This window comes from Cotesia glomerata, linkage group LG1 (assembly GCF_020080835.1).
Source record: "Cotesia glomerata isolate CgM1 linkage group LG1, MPM_Cglom_v2.3, whole genome shotgun sequence".
NCBI classification, from domain to species: Eukaryota; Metazoa; Arthropoda; class Insecta; order Hymenoptera; family Braconidae; genus Cotesia; species Cotesia glomerata.
In genome coordinates this window covers 27,382,293-27,401,263 of record NC_058158.1, presented here as the reverse complement: position 1 = coordinate 27,401,263, position 18,971 = coordinate 27,382,293, and the positions used below count along the sequence as shown (strand labels likewise).

At 30.5% G+C, this 18,971-nt stretch overlaps 4 protein-coding genes across 4 annotated transcripts; all 4 read left to right on the top strand.

Annotated features, from left to right (window-relative positions):
* Positions 1 to 6: 6 nt before the first annotated feature.
* LOC123268654 (tyrosine-protein phosphatase non-receptor type 11-like) lies at positions 7 to 2,629 on the top strand. The gene is made up of 4 exons (XM_044733940.1): positions 7 to 532; positions 654 to 1,916; positions 1,981 to 2,139; positions 2,220 to 2,629. The coding sequence occupies exons 1-4, from the start codon at positions 88 to 90 to the stop codon at positions 2,342 to 2,344; spliced, it is 1,992 nt and encodes a 663-aa protein (XP_044589875.1). The 5' UTR covers positions 7 to 87; the 3' UTR covers positions 2,345 to 2,629.
* A 288-nt stretch (positions 2,630 to 2,917) lies between these two features.
* Positions 2,918 to 4,892, top strand: LOC123268751 (GPI mannosyltransferase 3-like). Its single transcript, XM_044734105.1, has 2 exons — positions 2,918 to 3,240; positions 3,313 to 4,892. Exon 2 carries the CDS (start codon positions 3,323 to 3,325, stop codon positions 4,787 to 4,789), a length of 1,467 nt encoding a protein of 488 aa, XP_044590040.1. The 5' UTR covers positions 2,918 to 3,240; positions 3,313 to 3,322; the 3' UTR covers positions 4,790 to 4,892.
* Positions 4,893 to 6,833: 1,941 nt separating this feature from the next.
* Positions 6,834 to 8,412, top strand: LOC123268758 (GPI mannosyltransferase 3-like). The gene has a single exon (XM_044734117.1). The coding sequence runs from the start codon at positions 6,924 to 6,926 to the stop codon at positions 8,391 to 8,393; it is 1,470 nt and encodes a 489-aa protein (XP_044590052.1). The 5' UTR covers positions 6,834 to 6,923; the 3' UTR covers positions 8,394 to 8,412.
* Positions 8,413 to 11,305: 2,893 nt separating this feature from the next.
* On the top strand, positions 11,306 to 18,476 carry LOC123268580 (NACHT and WD repeat domain-containing protein 2). Its single transcript, XM_044733807.1, has 17 exons — positions 11,306 to 11,619; positions 11,711 to 11,799; positions 11,890 to 12,006; positions 12,221 to 12,424; positions 12,517 to 12,661; positions 12,728 to 12,953; positions 13,052 to 13,493; positions 13,563 to 13,760; positions 13,833 to 13,972; positions 14,055 to 14,936; positions 15,007 to 15,226; positions 15,292 to 15,736; positions 15,820 to 17,034; positions 17,106 to 17,475; positions 17,578 to 17,736; positions 17,840 to 18,029; positions 18,119 to 18,476. The coding sequence occupies exons 1-17, from the start codon at positions 11,517 to 11,519 to the stop codon at positions 18,305 to 18,307; spliced, it is 5,334 nt and encodes a 1,777-aa protein (XP_044589742.1). The 5' UTR covers positions 11,306 to 11,516; the 3' UTR covers positions 18,308 to 18,476.
* Positions 18,477 to 18,971: the final 495 nt, after the last annotated feature.

The following is an 18,971-nucleotide window of genomic DNA, read 5'->3' as shown; positions in this document are numbered from 1 at the left end:
CAAGTCCCAATAAATCCTCCTGTCCAAACGTATCCCAACAGTTATGGTCAAACTTATTCTATTGATGCAAATGGACACCAATATCAAATGCCACCGAATTCCGTTGCAGCTCAAAATATTTCTGCTAACTATGCTAATGATCCCGAAATAATTCAAAGTCATGCTAAATCATCTAACGTTCCAGGATTAATGCAAAATTATCAGTATTCTCTTCAGAGTCATCCAGGTACTATGCAGTATTCTTCATACTCTCAAAATTATACGGGTACTTGGGATGGGCAACAAGTTCATACTTCGTCAAGTGATTCATATCAAGGGCATCCGGGATATTCGTTTAATCCAACTGTCGGTGGATATGAGTACAGTTCTGGTTATCAAGATTCACGAAATAATCTTCAAGCTAACATTTCCCATGCGAATTCTCAGACTAATGATCAGTCGAATTCGCACTACACAAATGCTAATAACGAATCTGCGACAAACCTCACAACATCGTCGAACTATTCTAATGGATCTTTTCAACCAGAAGTTGGTGAGCAAAATTATTATACAACACCTTATGGTGTTCAACCTTATTCTAATCAAGATATCCTATGTATTTTTTTTTTTAATTAATATAAAAATATTTTTTTAATTTTATTATTTATTTTTAGGTTCTACAACACTAAATAACCAGCCAAACACTAGTTACGTTCAAACTTATACTCAATCATCGAACAACAAAACCACAACAACAAATTCGGAAATTAAAAAGTCAGATAATCCAATAGCACCCAAGTCCAACTTGGATTTACTTGCAGATTTAGATATTACAATAAACCATGCGCCATTGGTACCAGAAGTTCATTCGATGGACAAAGAACCGAAAGCTGATACTAGCTCTCCGATACCTAACATTGATAAGGCGGTTGAAACGAAAGAAGATGTAATGAGTTTATCGCAAATTGATGACAAACTTGAAAACCTTCAAATTGTCTGGGACACTTGGTATAATGACGTTCAACCAAAAAAAGATCCACTAGGTGACTCAATTATTCTACAAAAGTTTATTAAAGATACTGAAAAGTATGAGAAATTTGTGGATAGTCTTACGGTAAAAACTTTGAGTGGCTCAACAAATCTTGATATTAAATGGAAAGAAGTTCAGGATTTTGAAGAACGTGAGCTAAAAAAACAATCGACTACCGTAGCTCAGGCTAACTCGACAGAAAATAGAACTAGCGAATGGATACCGTATGACTCGACGAGAGTAATATTAACAACAGGAGATCGCTCATCAGATTATATTAATGCTTCTCATGTAAAAGACTTGACTCAATGGACACCAAAATTTATTGTGGCTCAAGCGCCTTTGCCCCAAAATTTTGAAGCATTTTGGACCATGATTTGGGAACAAGGCAGTGAAGTAATTGCTTGTTTATGTTCTGATACTCAGCTTAATGATATTTACTGGCCTACAAACAAAGAAAAAAGTTTAACTATCGGCAGTTTTACATTATCGTTGAAAAATTCAACAAATCATACAACACACGTCCAAAGAGTTATTGGAATAGTTCATTCAGAACATAAAATCGAAAGAGTTGTTGTTCACATGCAATATCCAACGTGGCCCGCTACAGGCTTACCAAGCAGTCCCAGACCTTTGTTATCATTTGCTACAGATATTATGTCTGAACAAGCACTAAGACACTGTCCGAAGCCAATAGTCGTTCATTGTCTTGTTGGTGGACCTCTCAGTGGCCTCTTTCTTCTTGCAGCCGCGACTGTATGTCATGTACGTGCCGGTCACGGTGTCGTTGATGTGCCTCTTGTTTTTTCGACTCTCATCAAGTACCGCAGGTGCCTGATTAGTAAAGAATTTCTTCTATTTGGCTATCGGATGGTCCTCTATCACGCTCAGGATACACTCATGAAACGTAAATAAATTTATATTTCATATCTGGATTTTAATTCAATTGATTGATTAATAATTGATTTTAGGTGGAATTTTGTCCTTAACAAAATCAACTTTTGATGGATTTGATAATGGAAAAGGTAACAAAGGAAGACTGGTTAAAAAAAATCAACATGCTCATCCTTCTGACGATTTCCTTCATAATTTAGGAGTTGGCATGCAACATGGACTTGGACGACAGCAAGGTTTGTTATCAATATAATATGATATTTTGTTTTCTACGATATTGATGAAGTGATTATTCATACAATAATATGTATTGCAGTGAAAGATAACAAGACTGGTCAATCGCCGGGTCAACTAACCGTAGATCCTGAGGAAAAGACTGATAGAGCTCAACCTGTAGACCCATTGAGCCAGTTGGATCCTCTATGGTCAATTCGAAGATAATTTTAAAAATTCAAGTTGCAGAGTAAAAAGTTTTTACTACAATTATAATACACACATTTTTATTAATGATTTTATAATGAAGCATCTTAAGTTTGATTAGTAGGCTTTGAAAAAAAATTATCACCGAAGAACGGTGTTCAATCTATTGTTATTTGTACTCATGCTCGTGATAAATATTTGTACAGATACTGAATTAGTTACATATTTTAAGGAACATTATTATATTAACATGAAATGTTAATTTCTTAATTGAATTATATACCTGTGTAAAAAAAATGCAATGCTGGTTTACTTTTATTTAAATATCTTTGTTTTTAATTATTTTTTTATTTATTTATTTATTCGAGTAATGAACGGAAAAAAAATTAAAAATTACGTTATTTGATAAATTTTAATGTATTTTTGAAAATTTATCACTTAAATAAATCAATAAATAAAATTTTGAAATCACTTAGTTTTAAATTTTAGAAAAACTTTGAAATTGCCGCCAGCAATTGTTACCACGATCCCAAGCGGCGCAAATTTTTTTTTGTTAATGTTTTGTTGAATTTAAGTTGACGATTATTAATTTTTTAATTTCTTGTTAAGTGAAATCTACCAAAAAGTCAACATTTTTATTTGTGACGCTTGGGATCATGAATTATATTTTGGCGGTAATGAATGTTACCAACCTCTTATTTCATTCAAATATCTTGCAATGACATCACCGAACTTGTAATGTAAACAGAGTGTTATAACCTTTAGTCCATTCATAAAACGTATTGTTAAAAGCTAAAATGTAAAAAAATTCCGAAAAAAAGTTTATCTACGATTAAAAAATATTTCTTTACGTGGCAAATAACCTAGTAATGAATATTTGCTTTGAGGAAAACTTAAGTTCAATCGAAGCTGTTCGAGTAAATAAATCAATTAATAGTTTAGTACTAAAATTTATTATTATCATTAACAATGTTCTTACACTACCTCAGATTTGGGAGAATGGCTGATAGGAATCTTTTGTGTCTTTTAATTTTCATCAAGCTAATAGTTTGTTGGCTTGTAAAAACTTTCTACGTTCCTGATGAATACTGGCAGTCTTTGGAAGTGGCTCATCGTCAAGCCTTTGGATATGGTTATCTTACTTGGGAATGGAACTACAAGATCCGCAGCTATGTTTATCCATTCGTCATCTCAATTATATACAAGACACTTGCCATTTTCAGATTGGACTCTCCAGAGATGATTATTTTCTTACCAAGATTATTTCAAGCAATGTTGAGTGGATTTGCTGAATACCGATTCTCTAAATGGACTCAAAACGATTTGACAACGGTCTTCTTACTCATGAATCCATTCTGGAATTATTGTGCTACAAGGACACTTATCAACACTCTGGAGACTTCATTAACAATGATAGCTTTATCAATATTTCCGTGGAATGAAAAAGATAAGCATAAATCTAATTTTATCTGGCTAGTGGGTTTTATGTTTTTCATTAGACCAACTGCAGCAATCATGTGGGCTCCTTTATGCTTGTATCACGTTTACATATTTAAAAAAAGCATTATCCAGCTAATAAAGGACTATTTTTTCATTGGGCTGTGCGTTTCTGGAATCGCAATCGCTATCGACAGCTACTGCTATGGACAACTTGTGGTAACTCCATGGGAATTTTTCAAGGTCAATGTTTTAACCAACGTCGCTAATCATTATGGAAAACAACCTCTTCTTTGGTATTTATACAGCGCATTACCAGTTTTTTTGCTTATAAAGGTTATAATTTTACCTTTTGTAATTCGTGATATCATTTATGAAAAAAAATTAATTTCAAAGCCACTGATAAGTCTTGTTATAATCGTATGGACAATTACAATCTATTCATTGTTACCTCATAAAGAGCATCGTTTTATTCTCCCACTGATACCATTACTCGTCTACCTAATCACGAACTTCAACTATCAAACGTATGTTTCTGAAAAATTAAAAAATATAATTGTTTTTATACTACTCTTTATAAATTTCGGTTTACTTTGTTATATCGGTGTTGTACATCAGCAAGGATCAACAAAGATTATGCATTATTTAAGATATGAAATTTATAATAGCCAATTTGATATTGACGTCATGTTTTTGACACCTTGTCACTCAACACCATTCTATAGTTATGTACATCAAAACATTTCAATGGAATTTTTAACATGCGAACCGAATCTGCAAAATCAAGATAATTACCTAGATGAAGCTGATATATTTTTCAACGATCCTATGGCCTGGTTGGAAAAACGTTATACTAATTCTACAATTCCTTTATTCGTGGTAATGTACGATAATTTAGCTTCTCGTATAAAGGGTTTTATAGATAATTATCATCTTGTTTTGAGTGTATTTGATTCTTTTCACCCATCGACGAATCGCGGTAGTAATCTTTATTTATATAAATTCAAATATAAAACAATACCCATATAATAGATCAAAATGTACATCATTTTTTGTTTTATTAATTTCGCATTTTATAAATTAATCATTTTTTTAAATTAAAATTGAAAATTTTTACATTTCCTAGAAGTAAATCTATAAGAGTTTTATTTTAAAGTAAAGTAATATTTTCAATCCTCAACGTTTGAATTTGTAATTTATTTTTAATAATATACAAATATATTAAAAATTTTTTCCGAAAAAAGTATATTTATTATAAATGAAAAATATTGTTTACTTAAATAAATATAATTTTATAATTGAATTGTATTTATATGTTAAATATTAAAAAATATTTGTAATATAATGTCTTCGTTATTTAACTCAATAGTAATAATACAAATGTAAATATCAAGTGTACTTAATAGTTCTATAGAAATTTTATACAAATACATATAGATATAAAAGTTATGTGCAGCAATACGAATTTTTATATCTATTTTGGAAAACAAATAGAAATTTAAGACTTTTTTTTTTTATTTATTTAAGAAGTATAATTTTTTTAACTATTAAAATTTCCCCTCCCAGTATCTGCAATCTATTGCTAGTATTTTGCTTACTTCTAATGACTACTCTATTTATTACTTAGTGCTACTGTTATTTCAAGTTTTACTTGTGCTAGTATTTGGTACATGGAAGTATATCGGTTAGTTATTGCACTCCTTAGATGTCTTCTTGTCCGTCGTTCCTGATGTCTTTCTCCACTATAGCAAGTAAGTGCGTGCAGACCTCTTAAGTTAAATGGATAAACAATCTTTGTATCCTTTTTTACTATAACGAACAATGTTGCCGCACCTCAGCCTGGACTACACTTCCTTCATCCAGCCTTCACTGGATTTGTTTTAATAATAGTCTTCGTAGCTGTTGATAGTTTTAATAAACTTATACAACTGGCAGTAAGACTTTTGTTTAATTGTTTTTGCATCTTGCCGTTCCCATATGAGCTGAAAAATATCTTCATAGTCAATCAACCTCAGTGTTTTCCCCATTGCTTTGCCCCACTTGGATGTTTTACTGTTGGTGATGTTCATGCAATCCTGTCTAAAGCCGAGTTTAGGCCATCTGGCCTCGTCTATGCTCAAGATCTTGACTAAGAATTTACAAACACGCTTATTCGTAATGAACAGACTGCTCTAGACTCCAGCTTCAAGTTCCAAGTATACTCTGGTGTATTTCTGTCATATTTTTGCATATTACAATACTCATATTACTCATATTACAATTATTAAAGAAATCAAAAAAATTTTCTTTTATTTAATTTGAAATATTTCGTCAAGATATTATACGCATAAAATACTTATATATTAACCAAAATGAATTACTGGTACCGATGATAATTTATTAGATTTCATATTTTGTTTCAGAAAGTATGTGTTGAAAAAGCGAAAATAACATTAAAAAAAAAAAAAAAAAAAATGCAATTTACATATATTGGAAACTAACATTAACAATCAGAACATTGTAATTATTCCTCAAATAGTATAATGTAAAAATTAAAATAACTATGATCTTAATTTATCCTAAAAATAATCATACATATAATTTAAATTATTATATTTTAAAAATAGACAATAGATTGCTATTTTAATCGCATAAATTCTCAATATCTACATACTTACAGTATTTCAATACTTAGTAATTTATGAGCTAGGAATAATTTTGTAAAAATATGTATTGATATTTGAAAAATAAATAAAAACTATCAACAGTATTATTATCGATCGTACCACTGTTAATAAAAACATTATATTATCATACAGTAATGATTAGATTAATGAATAACTATTTATTTTCAACAATGAGAATGATAAATCTAAAAATTACAGGATTATACGTTTAGGGAAAAAAGGGATAAAAGAAATGTTGTCAACGCCGTATTGCTTTCGAATATTTTCGCAGTGATATCATCGACCTTGTAAACGCAGTATAATTTTAAGACGTATTATTGAAACCTAAAATGTGAAACAATTTCCGAGAAAGGTTTATCTAGGATTAAATGAAATTTCTTCAGCTAGCAGCTATGCTAACTGTGAATACTTGCGTTGTGAGAGCTTCAGTTCAATCGAGACTGCCCAAGTGATCAGATCAGTTAATAGTTCAGTGCTAAAATTTATCAACATTCACAATGGTTCCCGACGTTCATGAGATGTTAGAGAAAAATGTGCTATGGTTGAGCATAATAGTTAAAATAATAGTTCTCTCTTTCGTAACGAATGATTGCGATCCTGATGGAAATTGGCAGAATTTAGAGGTGGCTCATCTTCAAGCTTTTGAATATGGTTATCGTACCTGGGAATGGAGATCCATGACCCAAAGCTATATTTATCCATTCATCATCTCGATTATATACAAGATACTAGCCATCGTTGGGTTGGACTATCCGTTGATGATTATTTATTCACCAAGAATATTTCAAGCTGTGTTAAGTGTGTTTGCTGAATACCGATTTTTGAAATGGACCAATAGCCCCGAAGCAGCAAGCCTCTTAGTGTTAAACGGATTCTGGCAATTTTGTTCTACAAAAACACTAAACCATACCTTGGAAGCTTCATTGATGATTATAGCTTTATCAATCTACCCGTGGGAAGATAAAGACAAACATGGATCTAAGTTCATCTGGCTAATGGATTTTATGTTTTTTATTAGACCGACCTCGGCAATTATGTGTGCTCCATTATACATACGCCACATGTACTATAGTAACAAAACCATTAAGCAGCTCATAAAAGACTATTTCTTCATTGGGATGTGTGTTTCTGGAATCGCAATCGCTATCGACAGCTGCTGCTATGGACAACTTGTGGTAACTCCGTGGGAATTTTTCAAAACCAATATTTTCACCGGCATCGGCAATCACTATGAAACAAAATACATACTATGGTATATTTATAGCACAATACCCTATTTTTTGGGTTTCGGAATGTTTACATTACCCTTCGTGTTTATGAAATTATTCTTTAACGAAATGGACGATGAAAGGCAAGAGACAAGCATAATTATATTCTGCTGGACAATCCTGTGGCACTCATTATTACCACATAGAGAGCATCATTTTCTTCTTTCACTTTTACCATTACTAGTCTTCTTATCCGCTAAATTTGAATGGTGTGATGAGGTGTGTAGTGAACTAATATCAAGAATCATAATTCTGGTTACAATTATTATAAATATCGGTATTTTTTACTCTTTTGCTAATGATCGAAGTGGATCAACAGAGATTATGAGTTATTTAAGAGAAGAGATAGCTAGTAGTCCTTCTAATGTTGACGTAATGTTTTTGACACCTTGCTACTCAACACCATTATACAGCCATGTTCATGAAGACATTCCAATGGAACTTTTAAACTGCGAACCAAATCTAAAAAATCAAGATAATTACCTAAATGAAGCTGACATATTTTTCAACGATCCTATGGCATGGTTGGAAAAGCGTTATACCAATTCTACACTTCCATTCTTCGTGGTAATGTACGATAATTTAGCTCCTCGTATAAAGGGCTTTGTAGATAATTATCACCTTGTTGTGAGCGTATTTGATTCTTTCTACCCATCTACTAATCGCGGTAATAATCTTAATTTATATAAACTCAAATAAACATTGAACTTTTAATGAATCAATATTTACACTACTTTTTGTATTATTAATTTCATATTTCATAAATAAATCATTTTTTTAAATTCAAATTTCCTTAAAGTGAATCCTTGAAGTAAATTTTCAAATTTAAAAATATTATATTCGAATAAAAGAGAAAATTCTTAAATTTTTAACTTCCCGCTGAGAAAATCGAAGATTTTCAAAAATCGGGAAGTTATTGTTTTCACCCCGTTTTGCAAAAATCGAGTTTTCATCAGATCTCGACGTTTGAAGGTCACAGGAAGCTTCCCTGACTATCCCCGCGAGGTTGTCACGGTGTCTGTATGTATGTGTGTGTGTGTGTGTGTGTGTGTGTGTGTGTGTGTGTGTGTGTGTGTGTGTGTGTGTGTGTGTGTGTGTGTGTGTGTGTGTGTGTGTGTGTGTGAAAGTATGTGAACCGCTTATAACTTTTGAACGGCTTGACCGATTTCATCGCGGTTGGTGCCATTCGAAAGGGCTTCACCAAACTTAGATTTTGAAAACTATTTGGACCGATTCAGATCAATAGATTTTGAGAAATCTTAAAAAAACTGAAAAAAAAATTTTTTTCAAATGTGGTTTTTTTGGAATAACTTTTAAACGGCTTAAAGGTTCAATTCCAAAAACTAATCAGCTCTTAACCTCAAAAAACCACGTCGATCGCCACCAGTCCGGTCAAAATCGGTTGATTCGTTCGAGACATATCGTGAACGAAAGAAAACCGAAAAAAGTGTTTTTTCGGAATAACTCCAAAATTCCTAGCGCGATTGATTCAAAATTTAAGATTCTTTGTGAGGCTTAAAAAACTGCGTCGAATGCTTCTAACCGCGTAAAAATCGTTTTATTCATTTAAAAGTTATTGCGGTTTAAAAATTCAAAAAATAGTGTCTTATCAAATCTCTATCAGACTTTTGAGCTCAAAGAGTTTTAAAGCATAGGAAAGCAATCTCTTTGAGCTCGGAGAGCTCAAAATAACCCATAAATTGTATTTTTGAGCTCGAAGAGCTCAAAAACGTCATTGGTGCAATTTTAAGCGCCTAAGTATGGAATTAGCGGGAAGTTGCAGGGATGGCCTTCAGGGTCAACCGTTTTCCTAATTTTTTAAAAAAATAACATCTCATTTTTTTTTCTTTTTTAATTATCGTGATGAATTATGAATCCATTTCTTGTAAACGAATTTGAAAAAAATTTGTATCAATTCAAAAGAGACTTGTAAAAATCATTGTAAAGAATAGTAGCATTTTGGATCGTCTATCAAAAAATTTTTCGGACAAAAAGTGTTTTTATTGTAAATGAAAAATAATGTTAATTAAAATAAATGAAACTTTTTAATTGAACTGTATTTATGTGTTATGTATTGAAAAATATTTTTATTTGAATGCTTTTATTGTTTAAGTTAATGGTAATAATAAAAATGTAAGTATCATGTGTAGTTAGTAGTTCTAGAGAAGTTTTATACAAATACAAGGATTGAAAAAATTACATGTGATAATATAACAACTATTTCATGATAATAATCAAATTTTTGTAGTCGTTACAAAATAAACATCGGAGAATGAATAGAAGCTCAAGAATACATGTTAACAATCGACACAATCAGACTATAAAAAATCATAACTATTCATTTTTATCACTAAATAATATTTAGTAGAATTGATTATCAAAAAATTCAAATTTAATCAATATTAATAAATGGAATACGTCTAAATCTTATTAAAATAAAAATATGGGTAGACATAATAAAATAAAAATATCACTTCGGATATGATATAAGAAAGAAAAATATACTTAATTTCTCATGCAAATAATCGCAATTAACATTTACGAAAAATTAATTATTATTATTTTTCAAATTAATCTTTTCTTAATAACTATTGCAAATATTTGAATAGATAATGCTGATACGTTTATTAGTCAACTCCAAATTGGTAGTTATTTTTGAGTATAATGTAAGTATGTGTATTATATACATTTATTTGAATGGTAAAGTAAAAACTCACAGCAAGTTTATTATTTTTCGTTCATTTTGGGACGAATCATAGATTCAATTGAAATTACAAAATTCCACTAAAAGCACTCTGTCATTGGCGATTAATAATAGATTATTGTATATTCATATACGTATTAGGTATTTATATTTGTTAAATTTGTTAAAATTTTCCGTAATATTATCATTGATTGTATTACTTTGAACATTCAAAAAAAATACCACAAAACTATTATTACTCAAACATAAACATCATTAATTGCTATTGCAATTTATAAGTTAAATTATCAGAAACCATACAAAAATGTTAACCAGTTTAGTTAACTGTTTTATATCACAATTATGAAATAATAATATGAGGATAATAAGAATAATTTTCATGGATTTATTAAAATATTTTTTTTTAATTAATAAATGAAATACTTCATAAAATTAAAATTTAAATAAATACATTTGAATCTTTTTGTAGAAGTTACCTTTTATATATTTTATAATTGAGTTGTGCGTTATGGAATTTTTTATATTTTAAGTTACGAGTTATGAAGTTTTATTGACATTCATAAGAAATACGGTTTTATAATTTGGATATCATTATAATATTTTTGGTATATATAAATACTCAGATGTAAATTAGCAGTTTGCATGCTTCGTTTAATGTTGTCATAAGATCATAGTAAATTTGTAAAAATATAATAAAAAATTCTATTATTTCATGAATGAAATAGTAAGAATTAAATAAAATTTTATGAAACCTGAGAAAGTCTGATTGAGATTGGTGAGATTTATGAGCTAGAACGACCTTTTTTTAAATCATAAGCCATGAGGAGATCAAATGATTACTGACACTTTTTTTTAATTTTTTTTAAACGCGTAATTTATTTTACGCAGTAATTTATTTTGGTATGCATTATTAAATCGATAAAAATATTGTTAAGTTTTGAATGTTCGTATGTTATGATGATTACATGCGCAAGAACAATCACATAATGTTACCTTAGCAACCTGTTAAATAGAATTTCTTCATGAGTTTTTTCTTCACTTCGTTTTTAAAACTTATCGCAAACAGCTGTGGTACGAAATACATGCCTGCTTAGTAAATAATAAATAAAAATTTAAAAATGGATGAAAAAGTGATCGACTCTATTTTTTCTGGATCATTAAAAAGTTTACCGCCAGTTAGTTCGAAAATAGTTCGTATTTTTACGAGTTCTACATTTACAGGCAAGTATTTTCAGATATAATGATAAATAATGTACATAAAGAATTTTCAATAAAATTAAATGCTGTGTATTTATTTATTTTTTTTTTTTAGATACAACAATGGAAAGAAATACATTGATGGCTCAATGTTACCCTAAAATAAAGGATTATTGTCGAGAAAAGCATGGACTTGAGTTCCAGGTAATGCGGCATTACAATGCGGCGCTCTATGAATCAAAATATACTGCATAAATTACGTAATTCGTATAACATGATATTTTACACCTTAAGGTAGTCGATATGAGATGGGGTGTTCGTGATGAAGCAACTGATGATCATATGACAACAGAACTTTGTATGAGAGAAATTGAAAATTGCCAGCGGCTTTCGATGGGCCCAAATTTTGTTGTACGTGCTTCTAATATCCTTGATTAGAAAAAAAGATTTGAAAAGTTTCGAAATGGCTCAATGGAATTAAAAAAAATTCAACTTGACAAATATATAGATATACATTTTGTATGGGTTGAATCGTTTTAAATCTTTTTTTTTTATTAAGGGATACATAAATAGTTATTATAATCGATACGTTTATAATTTTAATGAATTATATATTTATGTTTAGGTTTTTCTAGGACAAAAGTATGGGTACCGACCTATTCCGACGTACGTCCTAAGTTCAGAACTTGATATGATAAAAGCTGATTTAGAAAGTCAGGGTACAGATGTCGAAGTTTTTGAAACATGGTACAAGAAAGATAGTAATGCAGTACCACCAACTAGTATTTTACAGCCTATTTCTTCGATTCTTAAAAATTTTAACAACAAAGTATGTACACGCTTACTTATAAATATATGTAAAAATGTTTGTAATATAGTGCAAAGTAATGCTAATTTTTATTTCTTTTAACAAATTTTCAGAGGATTCCAAAGCTCCAGCAAGAAGATCAAGCCGCTTGGTGGGATACGATGGTCAAGATGCAAAAACTATTTCGAAAAGGCGCGCAATCACTTTATAATTCCGGAAAATTCGATAAAGATACAATGCATAATTATTTTATGTCTGGTAATAATTAAAAATTATATAATTCGATCATTTATTATATTTTTTACTAACTATTTATTTGTTTAGTTACTGAAAGAGAAGTAATTAATGGAATTTTAAATGTGAAAAATACTAAAAATCATTGTTTAGCGTATGTCCGCTATATAAATAATATAAATTTACAAAATTTGAGAAAAGCAAGTCTTTTTCTCGATATACTTAACAGAAGTTTGGACAACGAAGCGTCTAAATTATTAGCAGATTTGCGTGACGAAAGATTACCTAATAAAATTGAAAGCGTTAATTTACAAAGGTATAAGCATCATAAATATATTTTTGTTTAGTATATAATCTATAATAATAATAATGATGATATAAATTTAATAAAAATATATTTTCATAATCATTTAGGTACACTGTAGAGTGGATTGGACGAGAAGGATTGGATACTGAAACTCATTCAGAGTATCTCCAACATTTCATTACTCACTTTTATCGAAATATAATAAAACTCGTCGATCGAGCAATGAGAAAAGAAGACAGCTCTGCGCAAGGACAAATTATAACAGAACTTTTACAGCATCTACATGCATGCAACAATTCCGTTAGAGTTTTTTATGGCCGAGAAGATTCACTAGAGAAAATTAAAGACTATATGCTGGGTGAAAGTGATAAGCCTTTAGTTCTTTACGGTGAAGGGGGTTGTGGAAAAACCTCATTACTGGCAAAAGCTGCGGGGTTGAGTAGTACTGTTTGGCTTATGGGAAGAAAATCTATTAATATCATCAGATATTTAGGTACTACTCCTGACAGCAGTGCTCTTACTCCAACTCTCATATCTATTTGTCAACAGGTAAAACTATATCCAATCAATGCAAATTCCAAATATATTTTCTTACATTTTTTTATTTGATATTTTCAGATATCGTATAATTTCATGCTACCATTTGATGAAATTCCTGATGATCTAGTCCCATTGACTGCACACTTTAAACATCTGTTGATTTTTGCTACGGCAAATCAGCCTATACTTTTATTTTTAGACAGTGTGGATCAATTGACAGGAATGCAGGGGAATAAATTATCGTGGCTTCCTACTCGATTACCTCGTTATTGCAAGGCAAATTATGCAGCTTAAAATTTTTGTTAAAAAAACAAATTATAAAGTAATATTTTCTTTATATTATAATAGATGATACTTTCATGCGCATCAGAAGTATCGAATCCAATTATTTCACGAGATTATCATCTTCTACGTCGTATGATAGACACTGAAGAAAGCTTTATTGAAGTAACTGCACTCGGCGAAGAATTAGCAATGGATGTTATTAAGTACATACATTAATATCACCTCCAGTTGTATTAATAATTATTATTAATTTTAAAATAACTTGTAATATTTTTGATTGAGCAGAATGTGGATGAAAACAGCTCACAGAGATTTGAATAACTACCAATGGAGACTTGTGGCAAACGCAATATCAAATTGCTCTTTGCCAATTTTTGTAAAACTCGTGTTTGCTGAAATATGTCGATGGCGCAGTTATACCAAACCAGCAGATACTCACCTAGCAAATACCGTAATGGACAGTATCATGATGCTATTTGAGAGAATTGAAAAACAACATGGAAAAATATTAGTCTTTCATGCTTTAGCGTACATAACAGCTGCAAAATCTGGCTTATCTGAATCAGAGTTGGAGGATTTAATTTCTCTTGATGATAAAGTTCTCGATGACGTTTACCAATATCATTTACCACCAGTACGTAGAATACCACCACTTTTGTGGACACGTATACGCAATGATTTACCAAATTACTTGAGTGAACGAGAAGCTGATGGTGTCAGTGTACTGAATTGGTACCACAGGCAGTTCCGTGATGCTGCCAAAGAAAGATACTTTAAAAATATGAACATGGCTATGTATTTTCATTCAATGATAGCCGACTATTATCTTGGAATTTGGGGCGGTGGTATACCAAAACCTTTCAAGTATACAGAAATTCAACGTCATAGATTTAATTTACAAGACAAAGAGGGTGTAGCCGATAGAAAAGTACCGGAACAACCATTGGCGTTTTATTCGAAAGAAGGAAAATTATCACGTTATAATTTACGTAAATTTGGTGAATTACCGTATCACCTAGTTCGTGCAAGGCGTTTCAAGGATTTATTTGAAAATGTATTATTTAATTATGAATGGTTACATGCCAAACTTAGTTCTTGTCCTCTTCAAGCTGTTCTTTCAGATTTTGAAGATGCTTGCAATAATATTGAAGATCACAATTTCGTTCGGTAAAAATAAAAAATTAAAGCATAGAATTATCGTATTGCAATTATTGTAATCAATATAATTTTTATTTAGGGAATTAATGCTTGTAGCTGATGCATTGCGATTGGGGGGAGCTATTTTAGGTAATCATCCTAATATGTTAGCACCTCAATTAGTTGGTAGATTACTTCCAGAAATAGAACATAACAACAATGTACGTATGTTACTACGAGCTTGTGATAATGACGGCATAAAAGACTGTTCTCTTATGCCTCTTTATCATTGTCTTCATACACCTGGTGGTCCTTTAAAGGTAAATTATGAAAAAAAAACATGTAATTTTTTTAAATTCATAATATTTCTATAAATGTATTTTAGTATTCTCTGGAAGGTCATCAATTTGCTGTGTTTGGGTTTTGCCTAACATCTGATTATCGTTACGTAGTGTCAATATCCAACAGATTTATAACGTGGGATTTAAGTACGAGTGATATGACCCGAGATGTCAATCCAAATATCGAAGGAGTAATGCAACAACTTGTTCTTAGTCCGGATAATAGATATGCAGCGGCTTTCACCAGCAATAATCAAATTGTTATTTTAAACACACTGACCAGTGAATTTGTTATTGTAAATAATCCTTTAGTAAATGATGAAAGTGATAATGATGAAGATAGTTCAGTATGTGGAGTTTATTTAATGAATCAGTATGCATTTATTTATGGTACACATGAATGGTGTCGATTTGATCTGCGTGGAAATTTACTTTCAAGGCACACGTCGACTACGCCAGAAGTTGACTATAATAAATGGAAAATTCTCTGTGAGTTTTTACTATCAAGTAATTTTGTATAATTGATAAAAATAATGCTTTATAAAATTAATCCTCTATTTTAACTAACTTAGTGATCGAATATACGGATTTGACAGAATACAGGATTGTTTTTTGGTCTGGTAAATTAGATGATCCATCAATGCTCATTTTTTATAATAATGAGAAAAATATCAAAATTAATTATTGTGAATATCATCAAAAGCAGTATATTGAATCTGACAACCGGCAGCCTGAGGTATTTGAAAATCCTCTCGAATTTCACAGTGCAATGGTGTTGACAAATGACAAAAAAACATTTTATGCATGCACTACAAAAGGTGACTATCGCGTAACTAAATACACTATTGACATGACTGGAGAGTCATGTAGTTGCTGTTGGAAACGACATTATGATCTACCACGAGCTTATAACGACACTACAGAGTATATACTGCAATTAAAAATTGACAGAGATGAAGAAACATTACTAGCAACTACTGGCAACGGTTTTATCGTTTGGTGGTTGTCATTAATATCGTCTGATAAGATTGATTCTACAACTCCAATGAAATATAATCCTGCTGTACTTACATTACCTAATGGTATCAGAAATATCAGCACCCGAATGCTCTGTTCTAATTCTATAATGATAAGTGGAAGTAACAATAATGAAAATGGCAATAACGAGAGAAATTATGCAGTTGCTGGTGTTAGAAAAAATCTTTATGTTTGGAGTTTGAAAACTTGTGAATTATTAAAAACGCTGGACGCTCATTTTGCACGAATAATTCAACTGGAAGCATTAACTATTGGAAACTGGAACTGTGTCATAACTTCTAGTATAGATAGAACGGTAAAAGTTTGGAATATTGACAATATTTTTGAACAAGTGCACGTTATTGATAGGCACGAGCTGCAGATCGATTCTATATGTTTAGCAGAAGAATGTAACTTAGCTGTAACAGTAACACGTAGTTGTGTTGGTGTATGGAATATACAATCGGGAAAATTAGTGTCAAAATTAGCGGACAGTCCACTTGGTGCTATCGTTACTCATGCTGTGATTACACATGATGGGAAATATATTATTTCTATTGAGTCGGGTAATGTCTTGATTTGGAATAGAGTTACCGAACAAGTACTTTATAAAAAAGAACAATTGAATGTTCGACAGTTGTCATTAATTCAACAACAACCGTTAGAGTCCAGTAGTGCTACTAAATTTATAGCTATTTCAAGACCTAATAATCCAGTAGGGGTTGAATGTATGAAGACTACTGCAACACTTGTTATGCGAACTATTCCAGGTATTTTTTTTTATTTTATTTTTTTTTTTTACGTAATTAATTGCAATAACTGAGAAAGTTTATTATTACAGATGGAAAAACCTTATTTACTTTCGAGTATCCTGTACGATGTCACACTGGAACACCGTTTCGAAAAGTAGTTGTTACTTCAGACGGTGCAAATTTTATTGTCCCAGCGGCTGAAAAATCAACAAGAGATTGCATAATAGTTTATAATGCAAATACAGGAGCTTTGTTACATAAAATTCCTATTAAATTGCCAGGTTTTAAGAATATTAATAGCGTTGTCCCAATGCCGACTAAACCACAATTTATTGGTATTATTGGCTCTGACAAAGGTATAATTATGGATATAAATAAGAAGAAAGTTATTCGGTCCATACCTCGATGGAGTGGTAACATTAGTAAAGATGGAAAGTATACTCTTTATGCTCCTAGCAGGTAGTTATAACGTTAATTATATATTTATCGACTTCTAATATATCATTCAGACTTAATAATTATTTTTTTTTTTTTAATTTATCTAAAATTTCAAAACAAAAGAGGTGGTTTAGAGCTTGTGGAGTTGAAAAAAGGCACCACTGTTAAAACATATATTCCAAAAGTAGCTGAGGGAGTATTTACTGTAATATCAATGTTCAACAGAACAGATGAATATGTATTTTACTATCACAGTGGTAGAAAAACTATAAGAGTCTTCCGGTTAGTTAATAAATTCAATAGAGTAAAAAAAATTATATGTTACTGAGTTTACTTCAAATATATAGCATTACGGTGTTTTAAAAAGTATTTTAATATATTTCAGATCATCTGATTGTGAAATGATTGCTAATTATCGTGTGCCAGCTGAATTAAGCGCTGTTGATAGTACTTATGATGGTAAAAGTATAGTATTGGGTACGGTAGATGGTTGTCTATCAGTTTTGGCAATAGCTGATCCAAAGAAATCTGATATGCAAACTTACCTTGGTGAATTGCCGTCAAGAGATGAAAAGGTATAAATTTAACAATTATGCATCATTAATAGAATTATTAATTTTTATTGAATTAATTTAACGTTGAAATAATATTTTGATTATTTCAGTGGAAATCAAAAATGGAAAAACAAAAAATGACAATAAAATTTAAAGCCGCTACAAGAATTGCAAGAGTTACATACGACTTACAAAATCGGGTAATCCGAAAAAATAGCAGTAATTTGGAAGAAGAAGATGAAAATACTGACAATGAAAATGATACTAATCAAACAAATATAAACGATCGTAGCGATTGAAATGTTTCATAGAATATCCAGTTAAATTTTACAAGATTATTACTTATTTAAAAAAATATAAACATTAGTATGTTTAAAAAAAGCTTACAGTTATGCTATTGAAAGTTTACGTAAAAAATGTATTTATCAAGCGTGAATGATAAATTTAGCTTAATTTATCATTTATTAACTCTCAATTATTATTGCTTAAATTTATGTATTCTATTTTTTATATTTGTTAAAATTTTTAGATTCATATTTTTGTAGATAATTCCTAAAAATAAAGATTTTAAAAGCTAATTTTTTTGTAAAATATATGGTGATTTTTAGTAGATTTCATAGAAATCTAACTATTGCAATGGTCCTCATGACGAAACTTTTGAAAAACTTTGCTATATTCCGACTTAACTCGACGAGCTGAGTCAGAAAATACATATGGTTCAAAAGTTTATATATGTATGTATATTTTTATATATATACGATATAACGCGGCTTGTCACCTCGATAGCGTCGCCAATTTACAATGGATCTTTACCAAACTCAACATACTTATTCTACAGATAGATACCGAGGTCAAGTTCGAAAATGAGCTTAATCGGTTAAGTAATTTAGAAATTCCATGATTTCAAAATTTTCAAATTCATAAAAATTCATATTTCTTCACTTTCTTGATCGAATAACTTTT